This window comes from Monopterus albus, unplaced genomic scaffold, assembly GCF_001952655.1.
Source record: "Monopterus albus unplaced genomic scaffold, M_albus_1.0 scaffold51.1, whole genome shotgun sequence".
Lineage (NCBI taxonomy): Eukaryota > Metazoa > Chordata > Actinopteri > Synbranchiformes > Synbranchidae > Monopterus > Monopterus albus.
The window spans coordinates 1042942-1063486 of record NW_018127931.1 but is presented as its reverse complement, the minus strand read 5'-3'; the positions used below and the strand labels follow the sequence as shown (position 1 = coordinate 1063486).

The following is a 20545-nucleotide window of genomic DNA, read 5'->3' as shown; positions in this document are numbered from 1 at the left end:
TTGGGGGGGCCAGCCACGATAGCATCTGAGGTGGCCCTACTGGGCCTGTAGGCATACTGCAGGGGGTCCGGGGTGTCCAGTATACTTTTCTGGATGTGGGCCAGCATCACTCTCTCAAAACGGTTGATGGTTGTTGTCTTAAAGCAGGTGGGAACGATGCTCTGGCTGAGGGAGAGGTTGAAGATGGTGGTGAAAACATCAGCAAGCTCACTGGCACATGCACTGACAGCCCTCCCAGGAATGTTTTCTGGTTCTGGTGCCTTGCAGGGATTGATCTTCCTCAGAGCTTTGCAAACCTGACCTGATGAGACAGTAAGTGGAGGGAAGGTGGGGGGTTGGGTGGTCCAGGTGTGTGTGTGCCTCCTCTCTCTGCTGTAGCTATTTGTACTCTGTCTCATTGCCTGTTCTGAATGCATGAGAGCGTGTGGCGTACCTGACTGTTTATCCAGGGCTTCTGGTTGGGAAACCTCCTGACTTGTATGGTGGGCACAATGTTGTCAATACAGGTGCTAATGTATCCGGTCACATACTCAGCATAATCCTGTATGCTGACAGAAAAGTCCTCTGAGGTGGCTGCAGCTTAAACACATCCCAGTCTGTCTGGGTGAAACAGTCCTGCAGGGTGTCTTTAGTCTCTGGGGTCCAGAGTTTAATTTGTTTGGTGACAGGGTTTGTTTGTTTCAGTCTTTGTCTGTAAGCTGGATACAGGAACAAAAAAATGTGGTCCGAGCATCTGAGGCGGGGGCGGGGTGCAGCCCTGTATGCACCACGTTCGTTACTGTAAACATGATCCAGAGTGTTCTTGCCCCAGGTGGGAATGTTCACATGTTGGTAATATTTGGGAAATACAGTCCATAAATTGCACCGGTTAAAGTCACCTGCAGCAATAAATATAGTGTCGGGGTGCACTGTCTAGCACGCTGATGACGTCATGGAGTTTGCTGAGCGCTGTATGCACCACGTTCGTTACTGTAAACATGATCCAGAGTGTTCTTGCCCCAGGTGGGAATGTTCACATGTTGGTAATATTTGGGAAATACAGTCCATAAATTGCACCGGTTAAAGTCACCTGCAGCAATAAATATAGTGTCGGGGTGCACTGTCTCTAGCGCTCTGATGAATAAGAAAGAACTGTAATGCAGCCAAGGTCATATTATAAGTAATATCGTACCTGTGTCTTGAGGATATGCAGTCTGTTACTTCATCACCTCACCTCCGGATATTTTGAGTCAAATTTGTTTGGTCTTTTGTCACATAACAAACTAAACTAAGCTATGCCGTGCTGTCTTCTGTATAGTATACAGAAAGATTTTCCCTGATGAAGTTTAAAGCATTAACCAACTCGTTATTAAAACATTCAGTGTTATGGAAAAGAACCATATTGACAGATATTCACAAAATTATAGTCTGTAGGAAATAAAAAGCAATTTTATAATAAAAATAAATGCATCACGTAACAGTAAGAGTAAAAAAGACTATAAGGATGGTTGAAAATTAACTAATTTCTGTATCCAATAAAGCGGCCATGTCACGTTACAAAAACGAACGACTCGAAACCGAGGACTCGAAAGGTGTACTAATCTTTAAAAGATTAGTAATACTGAGCTTATGCGATGTTGCTCATGTGCGGTCAACACAAAATGAACGAATTACTCCCCGAGACGACCCGATGTTCTCGAGTCGTGGGAAAGATTCGTTCAGAATGAACAAATCGTTTGTGAAGGACACATCACTAGCCAGAAACAGTGATGAAAAAAAGCCGGCATTCAAGAAAGGAACATGCAAACACGTCTGCTTCAGAGGACGCCATGATCCTCAAAATCAGCATTTCCAGTGCCAGATCTCATTTATAATCTTGATTTCTTTGAGAACTGCCAAAAACAGGCTTTACATAATAGAACAACAATTAAAAAAAGAGTGTGGAAGAGAAGTGCAGACCTGAACAATGTCCCTCTCAGCATATCTTCCTCTGGATGAGATTCTAACTTCATCACCATCCAACTCAATCATGGCTGAGGAGAACAAAAGGGAAACAAATGCATATCTAGTCTGTGAGCATTATTTCTTATTGATGCTGCAAGATATCACTTAACCACAAATCTAACCAGTCACTGAACAACCAGCTCCCAATTTTTTTTATTTATTTTTTAGGAAAACAAAACAGACAACTCTTACATATAGTCATAACCCATGAGATCTTGCTGACTTACCATCAAACTCTGCAGGCCCTACTCCCACAATGATGATTGACATTGGCAGACAGGAGGCCTGTGGGAGAGAAGAAAAACAATGAATATTTTATACATTTCAAAACATTTTCTGTCAACATATTCTGTCATGAATCTGACCATATATGCTGTTACTAGGGCAAAGATGAACTACAGGCAGGGCCCTAAACATATACAGCCTTTGTTTGTGGTAAGCAACGCACTGACAGATTGTGTCATTCTTACGTCTTGCCAGCATGTATAGCACATACAGTATGTGTAAGTTTGTGTGAATCTGAAATGCATGTTTTCTACAGCACCTTCTACTGCGTGGCGTGGGTTGAAACATCACAGTGAATAATATTAGAGATGAGAGAATCAAAAACATGGCTGAACTTACTGACAGCTTACAAATGACATGTGTTTGTGTTGTGTGTGTGGGTACTGTATTTGTGCAATTCGAAAGAGAGGGCCAGCAGTGGGTGTGTTCGCTGAATTCCAGTAATATCTTGACCTCAGGTAACTTAGCAATAGATGGTTGTATCAAAACATCTCTCTTTTTTTGCTCATCACTGTAAAGGTGCTCTTTAAGTCTATTCTGCCCTTTACTCTCTTTTTTCCCTGTTACTCACCTCATGTCGTCCTTTTTACCTTCTGTCTCTCCTCACCATCTTTGCTTTAAAAGCCTTGATATGGATCAATAGCTTCACAAAAATAACTGCTGTTCAATGTTCATTCTGTTTGCATTCTACACAGAACTCTGGCTTCCCTCTGGAGCACGCTAGGACTTGACAGTGATGAAAAGGATGGATGGAGGGAGAATAATGTGATAAAAGTGAGAGGAGCTCAACAAACAAACACACACACACACACATTAGTAATGGCTATCCAGTCCCATTACATTTCTGCAAGGAAGAATGGATCTACAGTGATAAGTAAAAATATATATTGTCAATATGAAAAATGGCTCCGTACATTTATGTATTGTCTGAGGTTCTTTTTACTGCATCAGTCAGGCAATTTAAGATTATTTGTCTGTAAGTCCCACAATACATGTCTGTTCTTTATGGAACAACTCCACTGTAATTATGTTTATGAGATGGTAATTATGTTTATGATCCATCCAACAGCCTAAATAGGAAACACAGTCACAGCTGGGGTTTTTTTCATTCAAAGACAGACAGATTACTGCTATCAAGAGAAAAAGATTCATGATAATGGGGATTTAAGAGACATTTATGCACAAAAGTAATACATTTTCAGGTCACTGACATCAATTTTTTGATTGGTTTTATGCATTATGACAAACTACGCACTACAGAATTATTGCATTTATTGCAAGTATTTTCCTTGGTGAAGTCTTTTCTTTGTGGTGAAATGTCTACTCTGATGAACAGCACTGTGTTTCTTGCTAGCATTTCACACATCAAAATGAAAGGAACAAAACAAACAAAATTTTTGACATGACAATTATCTATACTGGCTCCAGCCCTCTGTGACTCTCTTCAGGATAAGCGATATATATAATTGATGAATGGATGGATTATCTACACAAAATGTCAGTTTTTAAATACTATTACAATTCAGATACATATACAGTAGATTTTATTTAGTTTCAGCAGCATTTCTCTCTTCGTTCATCAGTCTCCTTTGATTTTAATGTTCCAACATTTTGCATTTGCATTTATTGTCATTTTGCCATTGATTTCCAGAAAACGGGTACCAGACACACAACCAGTTGTGAATGAGGCACATGTTTTAGAATGTTTTAGTTTTATTGCAATGCCAGACTCAGTAGTCCCCATGGTACAAGACTGGATCAGATCCTGGTAGGGTGCACTCAGCCTGCCCAAACATGCACAGAAATACATGTGGAACTACTTGTTTAAACCTCATTCAATGTTGCTCTCGACTTCCTGAAAGCTCCAGGTCAGTAAGCCTTCAGTTCCCCATGTGTCAGCTGCTTTGACCCCAGTATACTTGTTTGAAAGTCTAGTTGCCTGTATTATTATTATTAAAGCCATTTACAGATGCAGGTTTCTAAGACTGAATTACTATGAAAGTTAAAAGTGTTTGAATTGAATTCTCTTTTTGATGATGATGCTACAGTAGGTGCCCTTACATTGACAATAGACTCCTTAGTCTGGGCCATATCTGAGATAACACCATCTGTGATGATGAGGAGCACAAAGTACTGGGAGCCGTCCTTCACTGAAGCTGCATACCTACACATGAAAACAGACACAAACATTTCTGTAGTTTATTTCTCTACAATCTTCATGTCTTTTTTTTATTATGATTCATTATGTGAGCAAACAGATTCTTGATTTAATCATTTCGTACAGTCTTAATTAAAGTACACAACTTGTTCTCAAAATAAACAGAGTCAAAGCAAGGCATTACAAATCCTTTGAAAATGAATTTCCTCACTGAATAAATATTACTTACCTCCCTCTCTGGAGGCTCTTCCTTTGTCAAGTACTTCTCTCTGTACATCTATCTTTATGTCAGTTCTATAGATCCTCAGCTCAGTATAGCTTTCAACTCCTCCTGCAAAGTTCAGTGTGACCTTTCTCTCCCTTGTGAGTCGTGAACTGACTGCTACTGATATTTACACACTGAAAATATTCCAGTCGCATCAGTTTGTGCCATGTTTCACCTTTCTGCACTGTTAGGTTAGATCTCTGTGCACATCTGTCTTCTCCCTTTTGGAGGTAACTGATATTTCTGTCTTCCACAGTAGAAGATCACAACATTGTAGACATAGAAAGATGGAAACATAGGGCAACAACTAAAGAACAGTAGAAAGCGAAGCAGCGGGAGAGAAGAGGTAAAGTGAATAGGTACTAAGCTGTATGTGAGAGTGAAGGAAGAAAGATGAGGGTGATCAACAAACTGGGGAGAGAAGGTGGAGGTGGGGTTGCAGATGAGGGATGAGGACAAAAGCCTGTAAGTTAACATATACTGTAGGAAAATCCGATCAGAAAACCTCTACAAAGTTTTAATGAGGTTTAGGAAGATGAGTTTATAGAATGTGTGCTGATTAGTCTGGGCTGAAGTGATTCTTTTAGCAAAATCTTGTAGCAAAGGTACTTAATAATATGTAGCAGAAGTTCATAAAGAGGGTTTGATGGAAGTAACCGATGAGAAAAGTGAAGAGATTGATATGTATTCAGGTGACATTACACGCGGAGAGAAGTAAACTGCTGCATCTGCATTTTTGCTTGTTCCAGCATTTGAATTCAGACGACTTTTGCGTCTTCAAATTTAACTACGCAATTAAGATTTCAGTAAATTACGTTCTAAATATGTGATGTAATCTGGTGGGAGATTTCACTTGAGTCTTGGTCTCTTTAATTACATACTTGCATGAATCGTTCCTTAATGTCTTTTTTTTTTCAAGAGGTTTGGGTATCATCTGTCTGCATGGCTTTCCTACAGAATAAATTATGTTCTTATCAAAACAGTGTGTCCCCAGTTTGAGCTCTCTCCCTTACATTCTTGTTAGCTACCTGGCAACACTTGTTCTTCTTCTTACTGAAAACCTGAGAACACACGTTGAGTGTCAGTCGCAGAGGGAAATCTACTTGCTGTTCTTTCATGCAGATGATTAGAGCTTATATAAGCAGTGCATTATATAAGCAGTGATAGCAAATATGCAAGTGAAAAACTTTGTGTGTGCGGTAGGAAACACAAAACAACAGGATTGTGAAAAAGTAAAGTTAACTGCTGACTGATAATGTAAGCAAAGGATTTTTAAAAAGTTACCAAATTTGGACACTTTTAAATACATTTAGTCATGTGTGGATTTCGTTTTGCATATGGACTGTAGGGACATGTCCCTATCAATATTTTGGGAGGACAGAAATGCCCTCTACCAACATTTGAGCAAACCTGTGCACATTTTCTTTGGAGTGAAGTCATATTAGAGCATTACAATGTGCTTGACCTACTGAAAGGGAGGGGGTGATCTAAAGCTCACATTACATGCAAATGTCATATTGGCTCCCAGACACGGAGGAGGCGACAGCTGTCAGTCAGTGTGCTAACAACAGTATATATAGTTATAGCGGCTGACTCTGGTAAAGCTGGAAAGATATTCACAGATTTGAAGTTTCTGGATCAATGATGAAACATTGCTAAAATACAAATGCTGCCTCTTTTGTTTCATAGTAGTGTAGACAAGATCGTTTTTATCAAAAAGAGCTGTCCTCTGTTCTAGACAAATAACATTGGTCTCAGTGTGCAGCCAGCTGTGAGACACCCTTGTGTGTACAGTATTTGTGTTACCTGGCCACATGGTTGATGACAGGGGAGAAGTTGGTGGGTCCATAGAGCTGAACTGACTTCAGACTCTGGTAGTAGGCTTCCATCACACCGTCAATACCTGCACAGTATGGGTTCTGAGGACTTCCATTCTACACAAAACAAAGTAGGAGAGTTATCCTAAGTTAAAAAATGCATAAGCTTAGTTTCCAGTTTATTAGGTATGCCAGGCTAAAAGTAGACTGGTTGTACCTTGCAGTTTAATGCAACAATCCTCTAATAAGTCGTCCCTTCATGAAAATTCTAATTGTCTTGAAACAGTTTTAGAGAGGCACTCTTCAGTTGTACTGGATTAATACTTGGAGGTTTTCTGTCATTCTGTCCACTTCATTTATATCAATTAACTTTCATGAAGACAGGATTTATTTCAGGACTGTTGTATTAAATGCATCATATACACAGTACAGTAAAGGAGATAATAATGGCTTTAAAGCCATGGCCAGAGGATTACGTTTTCTGGTTGTCTGTCCATCTATCCATCCATCTGGCACATTATTGTGAACATGACATCTGAGGAACACCTTACTGGAATTTCTTCATATTTGGCACAAGTGTCCACTTGGGCTCTAGAACTAAACGATTAGACTTTGGTAGTTGAAGCGCAAAGGCCAAGGTCAGTGACCTTAGGTCTGTCCATTCCTGTGAATTTGAAGGGCTGGCAGAGGTATGCAACTGCAAAGCAGTAATTCTAGTTAATAATACTCATACATTAATATTTGATACTTATACATTTTTGGGTCACTGATTATGACATGTTTTTAGTCCCCCCCCAAGCTTGATAAACTATGCTGAATTGAATTGCAAGCCTCAAAGGCAAATTCAAGCACCATTATTCCCAAACGAATCAACTTAATCTTATTTTATTCAGTTGTGGAATTTACTTGTAAATAAAAGGCACAAATAGAGCAAAAGTGCCCTTCCTACAAATGTGATTTGCAACATGACTTACAGCTGTGTGCCACTGGGCTCATTTGATGCTCACTGAAATGTTTTTATCGTGTTTTTCTTGTATTATTGACAAGAGCTGGCTGAACTAGAATTAAACAAAGCTTCATGTTGCCTATTTAATTCACTAGGGATTGGCAATGATTTTTGAATATTTGAATAGTTATGAAATTTAAAATATCAAATATTTTAATGCACCTATCAAAAAGTTCAGTATGGAACTTCTTTGAGAAAATAGTTTGATAGCATTTGTTCAGCTGGAATATACAGTCTCATTAAGAACAATGGTCACAGCCAACAGCATATAGTGTGTGATGATAATGCATGTGAACTGCGCAGTCATTTGACAAGTGTCTCTGACCACGGATAAACTAACAGCGATTACAGCTGAATCGTATATGAATCGTAGATAAGCTACTGGAAAAAAAACAGATTGCTGTTTTTCAGACTAAAACAATATCTGAGCGGCATATTGCTGAAAACCTGGTGAAAGTGCTTTCCACCGCTGCAGAACACTGGGGACTTAAAGAGCCCATGTTATGCTTTTTCTTGTTTTCTGACTTACAGTATGTACAGTGTTATAACGGTGAATTATCACCTTAGACGTTAACTAAAGCTCAAAAAATGAGGTGAATGTTCTAGTATTTCGATGCAGAAGTAACTCAGTTTATATGCATCTCACAAACTCTTGCTTACAAGACTTTTTTTTCTACCAAAATAAAGTATTACATGATAGTTTAAGCATCTCTTTGAATGGGCATAAAATCCTGGCTGTTGCACATTCATGTGAGCTTGCCAGACATCCACCAGTGCCCCCACCATATTGGCAAAATGTTATACTGCCTTGTTTATTATGTAAGTTTTCAATAAAGCTTACTAAAAAAAAAAACCAACATCTACCAGCACCATTGTAAAAGCAAAATTATTCGACCACCGCAACCAGAGGATGTGAAGACAAATACAGGGCTTTGACGGTACTGCATGTCGGGGAATGCTCCTGTACAGGGACTCACTGCTTTACCTGACCAGGTCTAACCTACAAGCACTGTCCTGTGACTGCAGATTTTTCTTTTTCCTTTCCTTGTGTCCTCTCTCACATTTACTCCACTAATACTGATTATGAGTCACCTACTATGGATGACTTGTCCATTGGATAGGTGGTTTAAAGTTCCAATACTGGGAACAATTTTACTCTTTTCTCCATCCCACTCATTCTTCCAGCCCAACCTTTCTTCACTCTCACTCTTACCAACGCAAACTCGTGGGAGACCCGTCCATCTGGTGGCAACTTAGCTCCAAAGCCCAGTGCAGGGAACATCTTATCGCTGTCATAATCCTGGATGATCTCCCCTACTGCCTTCAGGGCCATGGCATAGGTATTCAGCTGGTAGGGACTCATGTAGTGGAGTGAGGTGGGTTGGGCTGGGTTACCTGTTTGTGATAAAGGAAACACACACAAACTGTCAGTGGGTGCTTTGTGGGCAACATAATGTGCCTGGACAAAACAAGAAATGAGATAGTCACAACAATCATGGTGATAATTCAGGCATTCTTAAATTTACTAAGCTGTTTTATCTGTTCAAATATTTACTAGCTACTTTTTTGTGGTTTGTAACTTTTGATAACAGCTAAAATAATTGTTAAATGTTCATAAATCTCATTGTTAAATAAAGATGAAACAATAATAGCAAAATTAAAGGCCAAAATAATTTACTCTACTGTTTGGTTTCCTTGTGCTGCTGCCAGGTGGTTCAATGAGTGTAAGTCACAGAAGCATTTGACATCATCTCTCCAAACTAAGATATGACACTGAGCATATTTCAACTAAAAATATGTTAAAGTTACATACTGTAACTTTATATTTTAATATATACTACAAATTATATTAAAATAAAGTATTCAATATAACAATCCTTGAAGATATCCTTATAACTGACAAACAACAACAACAAATACAAAAACATAATTAAATAATTAATGACCCTTCTGTGGCAGTGGCCCAATATATTGCAAGAGGCTGTGTGGGCTCACTGGTGCTTTATGGAATCTGCAATCATTCTCTGAAGAGCCATTTGAACTTTCAAAAGCTTTTTGACCTTTTTTTGTGGTTCAATATAGCAGCCAATGATTCCAGAAACACTCACCTAATAGATCTAGTGGTATGAAACTACAAGACGTCGCATCTCTGAGTCCATTGCAGTTTCACTGATTGCTATAAATTGTCTGCTAATTAAGGTAACATTAACAAAAAAACTTTTCTTCGTCTTTCTGTACATGCCTTTTTATAGCAATATTAAAGCTGTGTTTTAATAAACTGCAGAACCCTGCTAGACATCAGTTGTTAGTGAGAGCTAGATGAGATCAAATACACCTCAACCTCAAATACATTTTGTACATCCTCTGCCTGAAAGCTCTCATTTGATTTAATAGGATTTGGCAGTATTGCTACCACCTGTACTGCCTGGACCAAGCTCAAGGGTGGATGGATAACAGAGTCCTTTATCATGGCCATCATAGAATGTTACTGCACTCAGTTTTAGCTGCCAGGTGTGATGGAGAGGGCTATTAGGAAACATTTGATTCACCATTTACATATATTTGAATAAATGTTCCCTAGGAATTCAGCATACTTTGTGTGTCTTCCTGTGGATCCCTAAGTGTGTATATGTGTGCACATTCAAAGAGTGAGTGTGAGTGTGAGTGTGAGTGTGTGTGTTCTGGGAGCCTCACCATTGGAAGCTGTGAAATCAATGGCCACAGTGAAGTTAATCTGGGTCCTAGGAAGACAAAAACAGAGAAAGGATTCATTAATGAACAATCTCTGCTCTCTCTGTTTCTTTCTCATGCACACACATACCTGTGATCCAACAAAACAATCAGAAGAAATGAATATAATCAGGCATATCAGAACAAGAAATAGCAGACATATGTCATAACCTGCCATAATCGGGTTAAGGTTACTACTGTTTGAGAGTACAAAAAGAGTTCCTCCTGCCCTTTAGCTCTGACAGTAATGAGGAGATGAGCAAATTACAGAGCTTTCACAACAAACACGCAAGCATTGCATTGCTCAGAGGAACTACAGTACATTCAACTGTGACCCTGACCTCTACAAGAGGCATCCAGCGATATTCTGGCAGGCAGAAGCTGCAATTTTATAAATGCTAAATTTGTTTAAAAGAAGAAAAAGAAGAAGAGTTAGATTTTTGAGTAACCATGGCATGGTAAAGGCCCACCATCCCTTCTGTATAGGTCCCCAAGACTGAAAGACACACAAAAACAAAAATAACACATGGTTTGTAGTTGTTGTGTCCCAAAGTCATTAGAATCTATCCTGCAAGAGCCATAATTGTTTGTAAAAAATGTCATGGAAATCTCTCCAATAGCTGGACCAAAATGGTGGACTGACCAACTTTGCCATTTCTAGCACCAGGCAGCTAAAAAGTTGGATATCACTATCTAAGAGAATGTGATTATCTGATTATATAATGCATTTTGTGTCATTCCATAGTCCATATTTTGGTATATAATGAAGACAGCAGAAAAAACGTAGAAAAAACCATCTGGACTTGATTTTAGGTAGAAGACGTTTCACCTCTCATCCAAGAGGCTTTATCAGTTCTGTCTGAGTTGTGGTGAGCAGGAAGACAAAACTGATGAAGCCACTAGCTCATTATCTTTCTGACCTTGGCATGCCATGTGAAGTGCAGGCAGTGTGCTGTCTCGAGGGGACAGAACCAGAGGGAGAGAGGGAGTGACAGGTTCAAGAGATAATTAATGATGAGCACGAATGCTTGGAAAACTAGTCAACAGTCACCACTCTGTGAGATCTCAGAGCTTAAAATGATGTGACTGTGTGGATGATCAAAGGGTTGCACAAAGTGTCAAAATCATTCCAATACTGTCATTTTAGGGCTGAGCTAAATTAGAGTGTCTGATAATCTTTTTTCATGTAATTGAGTTTTGTTGCTGTTTTGTGAAAATGTATTAATGAAGAAGAAAGGTGCACTCTTCTCCATTGCTGTGCCTGCACTCTGCACGCTTTGGTGTCATAAACTTTTCACAAAAAGTTATTTTTTCATTATTAAGCAGTACACACATTCATACAAAACAGCAGCTTTTCTAGGAGGCAGATGCAAGGACGAGGGTGCAGAGAGGGGAACTCGGAGTGAATTCTAGGCCAGTTTCTCATTATGGCACAGACAAGCTTCAGCCTAGCAGTCTAAATTATGCATGCCCTTTTTCTTTCTTTCTGTCATATGCACACACAAAGTCTGAGAGAGGAAGTCCAACTGTGGGACTGTGAAGGAACAGCCAGAAAAACAAGGCAAATTAGGGGACAAACAATAAAAGAAAATTGCTAAAGGCAGAGAATAGCTGAAAAGGAGAAAAGCAGTCATCACTTTGAAAAGTCTAAAATAGAAAACAACATAAATGTATATCATCAGCAAAATGAGGTAAAACTACAATGTACATTTAAAAGCAGTCACATAACTAATGCCAAAGAAGTTATTGAAAATGGGTTCCAAAACAGAAGATACTGGCTAATTACATTTCAGAAAGTTTTCTGTGTTTCTGTGCTCATAATGTCTTTTTAAGAAAATACTGCATATATATTTTCTTTTAACTTCAAATATGTTGCCTCATCAATGTCTTTCCTGTGTGTTATGCTTGTTCTTTATTTTTGTTTTCATGGCATTCAGCAGGGAATCAAACCTAGCATGAAACCATTGTTCCTTCTATTAACCTAAATATGAAAACATGAATTTCACAATAGTCTTTTTTTTTCTCCTGTGGGTGTCAGATGGCACAATGTAGAGCATAACCCACACACACTATATTAAAATGACTCTTACCCACACTTGGAACAGTGAAAGAATGCAAAAACAGGTCTGCATTGTTGTGCAACAGGTTGAAAACAGAAAGGTAGCACAATGCATTGGCAGGTAGGATAAGGGATTTCCAAAGGTAGCGGTCTTAACTACAGGATTATATATTTGGCCTTCAGCTGAAGGAGGATGTGAGCTTAGCATGAAAAACTCAAAAACTGTACCTTATCACTCTCTGTCCTGAAGGATATTAGGAGCTTACCAGTTTTATCAGGTCATTTTTATTGGCTAGTCTTAAATGGCTACAAGTTCACCTAAACCTTTGCTACAGGTAGAAATGTTTCTACACACACATGCTCCATAAATATCACCTGTTCCTCGCTGAGGGAATTTAACCATTAAACCATGGGGGAGAATCGTTAATTTGGCTGAAATTCAAATGTACTTTAAAGGTTGTATACGAGACACAATGATAGAATAGAGCAAATACATAGTCAATTTTTATTTTTAAATTGTATTCGTTAAAATAAATGGGCTTTCTGCTTTGCTCTGCTATGGTTTCCCTTTATTAGCACCATAGCCGGGCAGCTCCAGTGAGTGATGCTTGGCTAGTTGCCTTGATTTAATTACACACTGAAGACAGCTGCTCACTTTTACTTTCCCTATGATTTACTACACAGTCTGCTACTTGGTGTTTCTGTCTATGATTCTTAAAGAGTTTGTGTTTGTACATGTGTGTGTGTACATGCTGGACATGATGAACACAGTAACTTTCACAAAATGCTTCATTTATCTTAACAAGAGCCTCCGAATTAGAGACAAAACAATACACATGCTATGTTATACATAAGGTTTGTGTTAAAAGGCTAGGGTGACTCAGCAAGGAGCCAATATGACAAAGTACCGCACAGGGGGGTGGTGGTGGGGGACCACTGAGGAGGGTGCGCACAACATTCAAAAAAGCTTTCCTGCAGGCTGAACAGACTGGATGCTAATATCTCTCTTAAATCTACAAAGCATCACATTTCTAGATTGTGCTTCTGCAGCAAGATAACTTTCATGTTTTATGGGTACTGTTATAAAACACATACTCGATTTCCTCATCAACTCAAAACAACAGAAAGCATCACTTTCATTTATTTGCAGAAATATATTATCTACTCATTAATCTTACTCTTTAAAATAAAGAAAGACCTAGAATGTCAAACATATTTATGAAAAAAATCAGTGTATCCAAGGTTGTGCCATGCAACCTCTCCTGATGATATGCAAACAGATGTTGCTGCTTGGACAGCGTCCATCTGGCTAGAGGATAGGAGAGGAGAGATAATCAGCTCATCTACATCATGTCAAATTAGCATTTTACTGGCTGACATATTACTCTTCTTCATTTGCTAGATATGACCGACAAAGTATAAAGTCTGGGTCCCTTTTAAAGATTTGATTTTTTTAAACAAATCTTTGTCTTGATTTGGAGGGTGTGCTCCTCTGTCTAATGATAACCTCTCAGAATGATTTCAATAAATGCAGAGTTCCCTCCTGCTGCTATTCTGGTTTGAATACTCAATTCATAAACCAAAACAAAGGGAAACAATATCTGTCACTATGAGTGACGGGGTTGCCTTCAAATGCACAAATCAAAATGAAAGATATAGCCAACAATTCTTCATTTTTATCCTCATGCTCATAAATAGAGGCCCCTTTGTGGAAATCCATGGTTGGCATTAATGCTTTATCTGAGTGAGAGAAAAGAATGAGAGCAGCTATGCTCTGAATTGAGATGGAACCTTCTCAAATTAGTCATTTATGCTAATGCTGCCAGCAGAGCATGCTCCTAATTAGGTCCAAATGAACAATTAGCTGATTGGGCTGAAGCTGTAAAAAGAGCTGTCAATCAGAAGATAAGATGGCAGTGAAACGGAGAAGAGAAGATAGGAGAGCTAAGACAGAAGCAAAATTAGATGAGATGACTTGCAAACTGACAAAATACCGGTGTAGATGGTCCAGCAAGACTGAGAGACACTAGAGATTTATGAAATGCATGGGTAGAAGGGCATGTGCTTGCACATGAGCATGAGTGTGTTTATATTTTTGTGTATTAAGATTGAAGTAAGTGCAACTGGACCACTTGAGTCCATTTAGGTTTCAAACACTGCACTTGGCATTTCATTTAGCCACACATGAATGTAAAATGGTCACTTCAACCATTGTACAGTATATATTACAAAAAAGAGCGATAAGAATTGCGCATAAGATGGGGTATAGGGATCACACCAATGTAGCTTTCATACAGTCTAAATTGTTAAAATTTTTTGATTTAGTGGGATATAAGACTGCTGTGTTTATGTATAAAGCCAGGAACAATTTATTACCTGGTGGAATTCAAAAACTATTTAATGAAAGGGAAGGGGGATACAATTTAAGGGGTCAGTTAAATTATAAAATTCATGCTATACGTACAACCAAAAAAAGATTTTGTATTTCCTCTGTTATAATTTTTTTAGTATATTACTTGTGTGGTGTAGAAGAGAATTATTTATGTAGAGATACTGCTTGTAAACCAATGATGGTAAGATGATGTCATGGGGTAGGACTGGATAAGTCTGACTTCTTCCTACTCCATTCAAGCATGTACTAGGTATAAGCAAATTGATATTGGATTAGCATTTGTTGGATATGTGTAAAATTATGTGTGTTGATATATCAACTGTCTTTACATGCTTGAAAGAATAAATCAAATCAAATCAAATCAAATCAAAATAGCTCATATTCTCAAAACAAGGGATTTCTCAATTAGCACATACAGTAGCAACAGAGTGAATAAACATATGCTAGGATAGTAGGAGTACACACATTGCATGTAACAATCTTGTCCTAATAACCTTGTCCATCAGGCTAAATAACTGCACTGATTGTACAGCAGCATATGACTCTATATTGCATCAGAATACAAACATGGAAGCTTTCCTGTCATACTGTATATTAGTACTTCAGTTTCATGTCCTGAAACGTATACCATGGCTCCACATAATATCTTAATCTGCCATACACAAAAATGCATTCCTAATCCACTGAACTAACAGCCAATTGATTGATGTTCCTAGTCATACTCATGAGTATGACAAAAGCCATGAATCCTGGAAGTCATAAACATTATATTGCTCCTGTGTTTTACTAACTAAAAAGACTAAAGATTCAGCAGCAATTTATCATGTGGATACAGGTTTGGGAAAGGTTTTATTGTGATGAGGGTTCAAACCATGTGCACATTTATTATATATTCCCTTGTTGTCACTTAAAATTCTGTATCTGTCCAGGCATTTTTTTCCCCCAGTGTTGCAACTGCTCTTTTCACAAATTTCACTTAGTTTATTACATATTATATACAGTAGATTTAAAGCAACAATGCAGTATATAAATTGGCAGTTTGTCTTCCTCTACAGTTCTTGAGTGTATTTGAGTTGTACCCAATTGTCATAAATACTAGTTGCGCTGTCACCCCACCTTTTGGACGGTGGTAAGCATACATTATATTTACATTTGTTTACAAGTTGAAGCTGCTATTGAAATGGGAAAGAAAACATCAGAAACCAGAGAATGGTAAGGTAATATTATGAGTGACTGCATAGTCTTTTTGATTGACACTGAAGATAAACACAGAATAAAGGCAGTTTTTGTTTAGTTTTACTGAAATACTGCTTGTATTTTCAGATAGTTTACTAATCGTTTGAATGGAGATGTGTATAACGGAATGAAATGCTGGCGACATGATATAGGCTCATACTGCGTATAATATACGCAGTGTAATTTATTACAACTAGAGGAGATGGGTTTGTTAGGCTGCAAACCTCAAAGGCTTATTTGGTGTGACAGTGACAAAGACTGACCAAAGTTTCTGTTGTGAGATGAGTTTTTTTTATTTGGGTCACTGAGGTAGATGACTTTTTACATATGTAAAACACAAAAACAAACAAACCTACAAATCTCTGTGAGGCAGGGGATGATGTCAACAGGGGCATAGCCTACCTTGAAGTATTTCATAAATAACATTAGCAGAGATGTACACTGCACTGCTTTGGTGGTGTTATTATTTTCCTGTTAGCAGATCACTACAACTAACGTCAGGACAGTAGCTATTAAGTTAGTAACCCGACAGTGTCATTTTTAGCTCTCACTAATGAGTAAAAGCCAGTCCAAAATTTACTCTTGTCTGGTCTCTTGCTCCCCCTTTTTCTCTTCTTCTTGGCTGTGGCTGGGCTCAGTCAGGCGATGCCTACTACATATGGCTTTGTGTGTGCTTTAGTTCATGTCCTGTTCACAGTTGCAGTAGGCAGTTGTAGTTAAGTTAGTAAGTCCGAACTTTAAGTCCAAACTCCTGAGGACAGGAGGACATAGTACTCTCAATATGCAACTCGAACGCCAACGTCCTTGCTGAGTGCTTACTTTGCTCTGAAAGAGATGTAGTTTCCTGCTAAGGAGAGTTAGCTTGGTTTACTAGCAGGCCCTCACAGCCCTCAAAAGATATGAGCAAATTTCTGACAGTAAAAATGCAGCTACAATGTGCGACTGGAACACCGGTACCCTCGTGGTCTGAACAAGATGTAGCTGCCTGCTAATAGAGCTAGCTTGGACAGATAATTCACTGGGGAAAATACTATTACCCTATTTTTTTGTGTATTGCGGTTTTAATGTTTTGTTGCCTTTATGTAACTTTTTTTTATTTTAAGACCAAGTGTTCTTTCTGGCTTTTGACTCCTTACCTGACTCCAAAGGAGAGGTGCACAAGTATTCCTGTATGCCTAGACTGTATGTTTATGCATAAATGGCATAAAATGCATAAAAATCTTGACCTGACTTGATAATAAGCACTCACATCCTCAAAAGTGTTGGAACAAATTTTAAACTGGCATAACTGTCTACATGGTCACAATCTAAATGGTTACTTTCTGAAAAAATATCAAAACTCAGAAAAGGCCCAGGGATTTGTCTCTGAATCTGCGAAACCCTATAAGAATCATAGAATACAGAGGTAACTGAAGGATCTGGTTCCATAACGCAAAATGCAGCTATCACGTGAGGTCCCTGGCATAGTGATCCAAAGTTACATAATGCAGTAACAGATGATCTGGGCACGCAGTGGCATTATCAGGGATGCCATTCACCTTATTAAACGTCAGTCTGCCAACAAAACGATTTTGAAGCTGTTAATTTAATTTACAAAATGTATGCATTGTTACTTTAACTTGACAGCACTCATCCGTCAAGGCAGGTCAGTTTCCCATAATGCCATTACACCCAAAAGCAATATTCCAATGGTAGTTTGACTATCATAATATGAGTTGTGTGCTTGTCTATTAGGCCAAGTGCAGGGCTTAGCTATACACACACAGCACAGGACATAGGTCACAGCAGAGCAGACAGGAGGATTAAGCCTATGCTTTGACTCCATTCACATAAAATCCTTACTGCAGGGTTGTGAGGAGGTGTGTGGCTGTGTTTATTTGTGCTTTACAACTTAACCACCATGAAAGTATCATAAAGTAACACTGTATTTCTGTGAGTCGCTGCTTTGTTTTGCTAGCACCACTCCCTCTCTTTATTCACATGCTAGCTCATTCCATCACCACTCCTTGTTGTCTGTCTTGATGGAGTATGTTTAGAACACAGGCAGTGAAATTTAGGCACAGAGATAAAAAGAACGGCTGATGGTTATGACTTAGATCCCTTTGTTTCTACTAATGAGCAGCTGAATAGAACATAACTAGAAAATTACCAGGCCTGTGCTGCAGTGCTATTGAGTGTCCAGTGTTAGCCATAACGTTGGAAGGGTTTCTTGCCCTCCATGGTTCTGGGTCAGTCACATGACTGAAAACTACAAACTGGATCAGCACCAAAATCTAACTTGATTGTTCCATGGGCCATACCCTACCTTTCCAAAAATATTCATTAATTACTTTTTGAGTTATGCCTGGAAAAATCCAATCAACCAATCAACAAACAAAAGCTGGCAAAAACATTGCCTTCACTTTGGCAAAGGTAACCACAACAATATATACAGGTTTAAAATAAGCAAGCACCTAAATGCTGGCATACTGTTTGATGGTTGCCACAGGGGATTAATCAAATCCTAATGTCAATTAAGGAAAAAGTCTAAAACCTTCAATCTCAAACTATTCAATATATCAAAGTTTAGGCAAGGCTTTCACAAGCCAAATCCTTTAAATCACTTGTTGTGCAGAAAGAAGACAACATAGTGTAGCAAGTGTTTGCTTTCTGGATAATCCTTTCATTGGTTCAAGCAATTTTGGCTAGCTTTTCACCCTCCTGCTCTGAGCTGTGTTTTACCACTGTGGAAATCCCTCTGAAATGAGCAGCACAAAACAGATAACTGGAAATTACAGTGGCTTCACATTTTGCACACTTCACTGTGTTGTAGGTTAACATTTAAATTGATAAAATTGTCATTGTTTCAAATCACAATTCGCTTTGTTTTGTTTTTTTGATCTAAATCTAATCTCATCCTTATTGAGTTCCTGCCTTTTATCACTGCTTTTTGGACTCTTCTCCCTCTCACAGTTTCTTGTCTGTGTCAAGCTCTTATTTGGACTCCAGTCTTTTTTCTAGTTTTGGTTTATTGTCAGTTTTATGTAATGAACTTATGTCAAGTGTGATAACATTAAATTGTTAGTGTGATCTCCTTTATGGGTGCCAAGTTTGCTCTGCGTACTTTGCTGTCCAGCTTGGCAATTTCAGTCATTTAAAATAAAATCTATGTGTATGTACAACACAATAAAGTATGCAAAAAGTTACCAGGTCTGAGTAGTTTCTGAAGTGACTATAGATTGTATTTTCTGAGTTTCACTATAGGAACAAACTTCAACTTTGTTCTATAATTATGATTTCCCCCCCCCCCAAAAATCTGTCATTTTCACATTTTTAATAGTATTTTTCCTCTTTAGAAGCCAGCAGGCTTTCTGTCACACCCACAGTAAAGTACACCTCCAAAGGCAGCAGGAACAGAAGAATACAGGGACAGCAATGATGATTTTTCTTTCCAGAGTTGCACACATGCACTGTTTCTTTCCCTTGACAGTCTCCCTCCCTCTGTGAGTCTAATGAAGGCAGTGTGTGTAGGAGAGCATTCATGCCATGGCTTGTTGCACATGGTGAGCCCTCCTGAGCAACCTCCTGTGTACACAAACACATGTACACAGGCGCACGTGAGCACATACACGGTGGCACATAGCAAGGGTGAGTGCTTAAACACAATACAAGATTACACACAAGTGCAAACATGCACACACACTTCCAAGTGTGAGCCCTTCAGGTTGGTCCATCTGTCAGTCTCTCATGCTCTCGCTCCAGCTTTCATCTTTTCCCCCACATGCAAATGTACACTTTTCTGTCAGATTCACTCATACTGTAGGATCATTATCTTTGGCATATTGCATGCACTGACTCATGATGGGGTTATCATCAAGACAGGGGCTGGCACACTCAGCATGTCACTTCTATTCAAAGGACTACAACACCCACCTCTATTTGGCTTCACTAAATACGTACATAGTCATTGACCTACCCTCCTTTGATGTAGTCCAAGAAGGTGACTTCAATGTCCACCAGGAATGACAGCAGTGTCACCTGTAAGTGATATGATGATAATGAGTTGGGTTTTGCCTCTGATTTGGCATTTTCAGTTACTTAACCTTAATGCAATTAGTGACAAGTCTGTTACATTAAGCGGTATGAAGATGAATTTTAGTATACTGTAGTACAGAGTTTCAAATGTAGTTGATGCATCTCTAGAGATTTTGAAACAGAACAATACATCGTGTTCACAGTGTTGAGGAGTAGTGAACTAAATGTAATTAAACTAGTAGTTAAATTATATTTTGTAGATTCTTGCTGGTAGTTCAACTAAATTCATAGCTATATAGTGACTGAAGTAATTAAATTAATTTTTGCCATTTTTTGTGTAGTTAACTACTGCAACTAGAGAAATGCATTTCCTGTCGAAAATGTGTGTGGATGCTGTGTGCTGAAAGATTGCCCTGAAAACGCTGAACATTTTGACACGTAAAAGGGATATTTACCTGAAAGTATGCTGAAGTACAATTTTCCCATTAATTTGAATGGGGCAAGATTGTCAAAATAAAGCTAAATATTTCAAAAGTATGAAGTTTAGAAATGACTGTCCTTGAAGAGCTGAACATTTTGATACCTGAATGGCTTTGCTAG

General features: G+C 38.6%; 1 protein-coding gene across 1 annotated transcript in view; it reads right to left on the bottom strand.

Annotated features, from left to right (window-relative positions):
* LOC109960890 (copine-8) overlaps positions 1–20545 on the bottom strand; it is a 137119-nt gene that overhangs the window by 5754 nt on the left and 110820 nt on the right. The window contains exons 13-19 of the mRNA XM_020601317.1: positions 19887–19948; positions 10209–10255; positions 8728–8909; positions 6498–6625; positions 4330–4432; positions 2211–2268; positions 1939–2012 (exon numbers count right to left, since the gene is read on the bottom strand). Of these exons, the coding sequence (XP_020456973.1) occupies positions 1939–2012; positions 2211–2268; positions 4330–4432; positions 6498–6625; positions 8728–8909; positions 10209–10255; positions 19887–19948 (654 nt within the window). The remainder of the gene's footprint in view (positions 1–1938; positions 2013–2210; positions 2269–4329; positions 4433–6497; positions 6626–8727; positions 8910–10208; positions 10256–19886; positions 19949–20545) is intronic.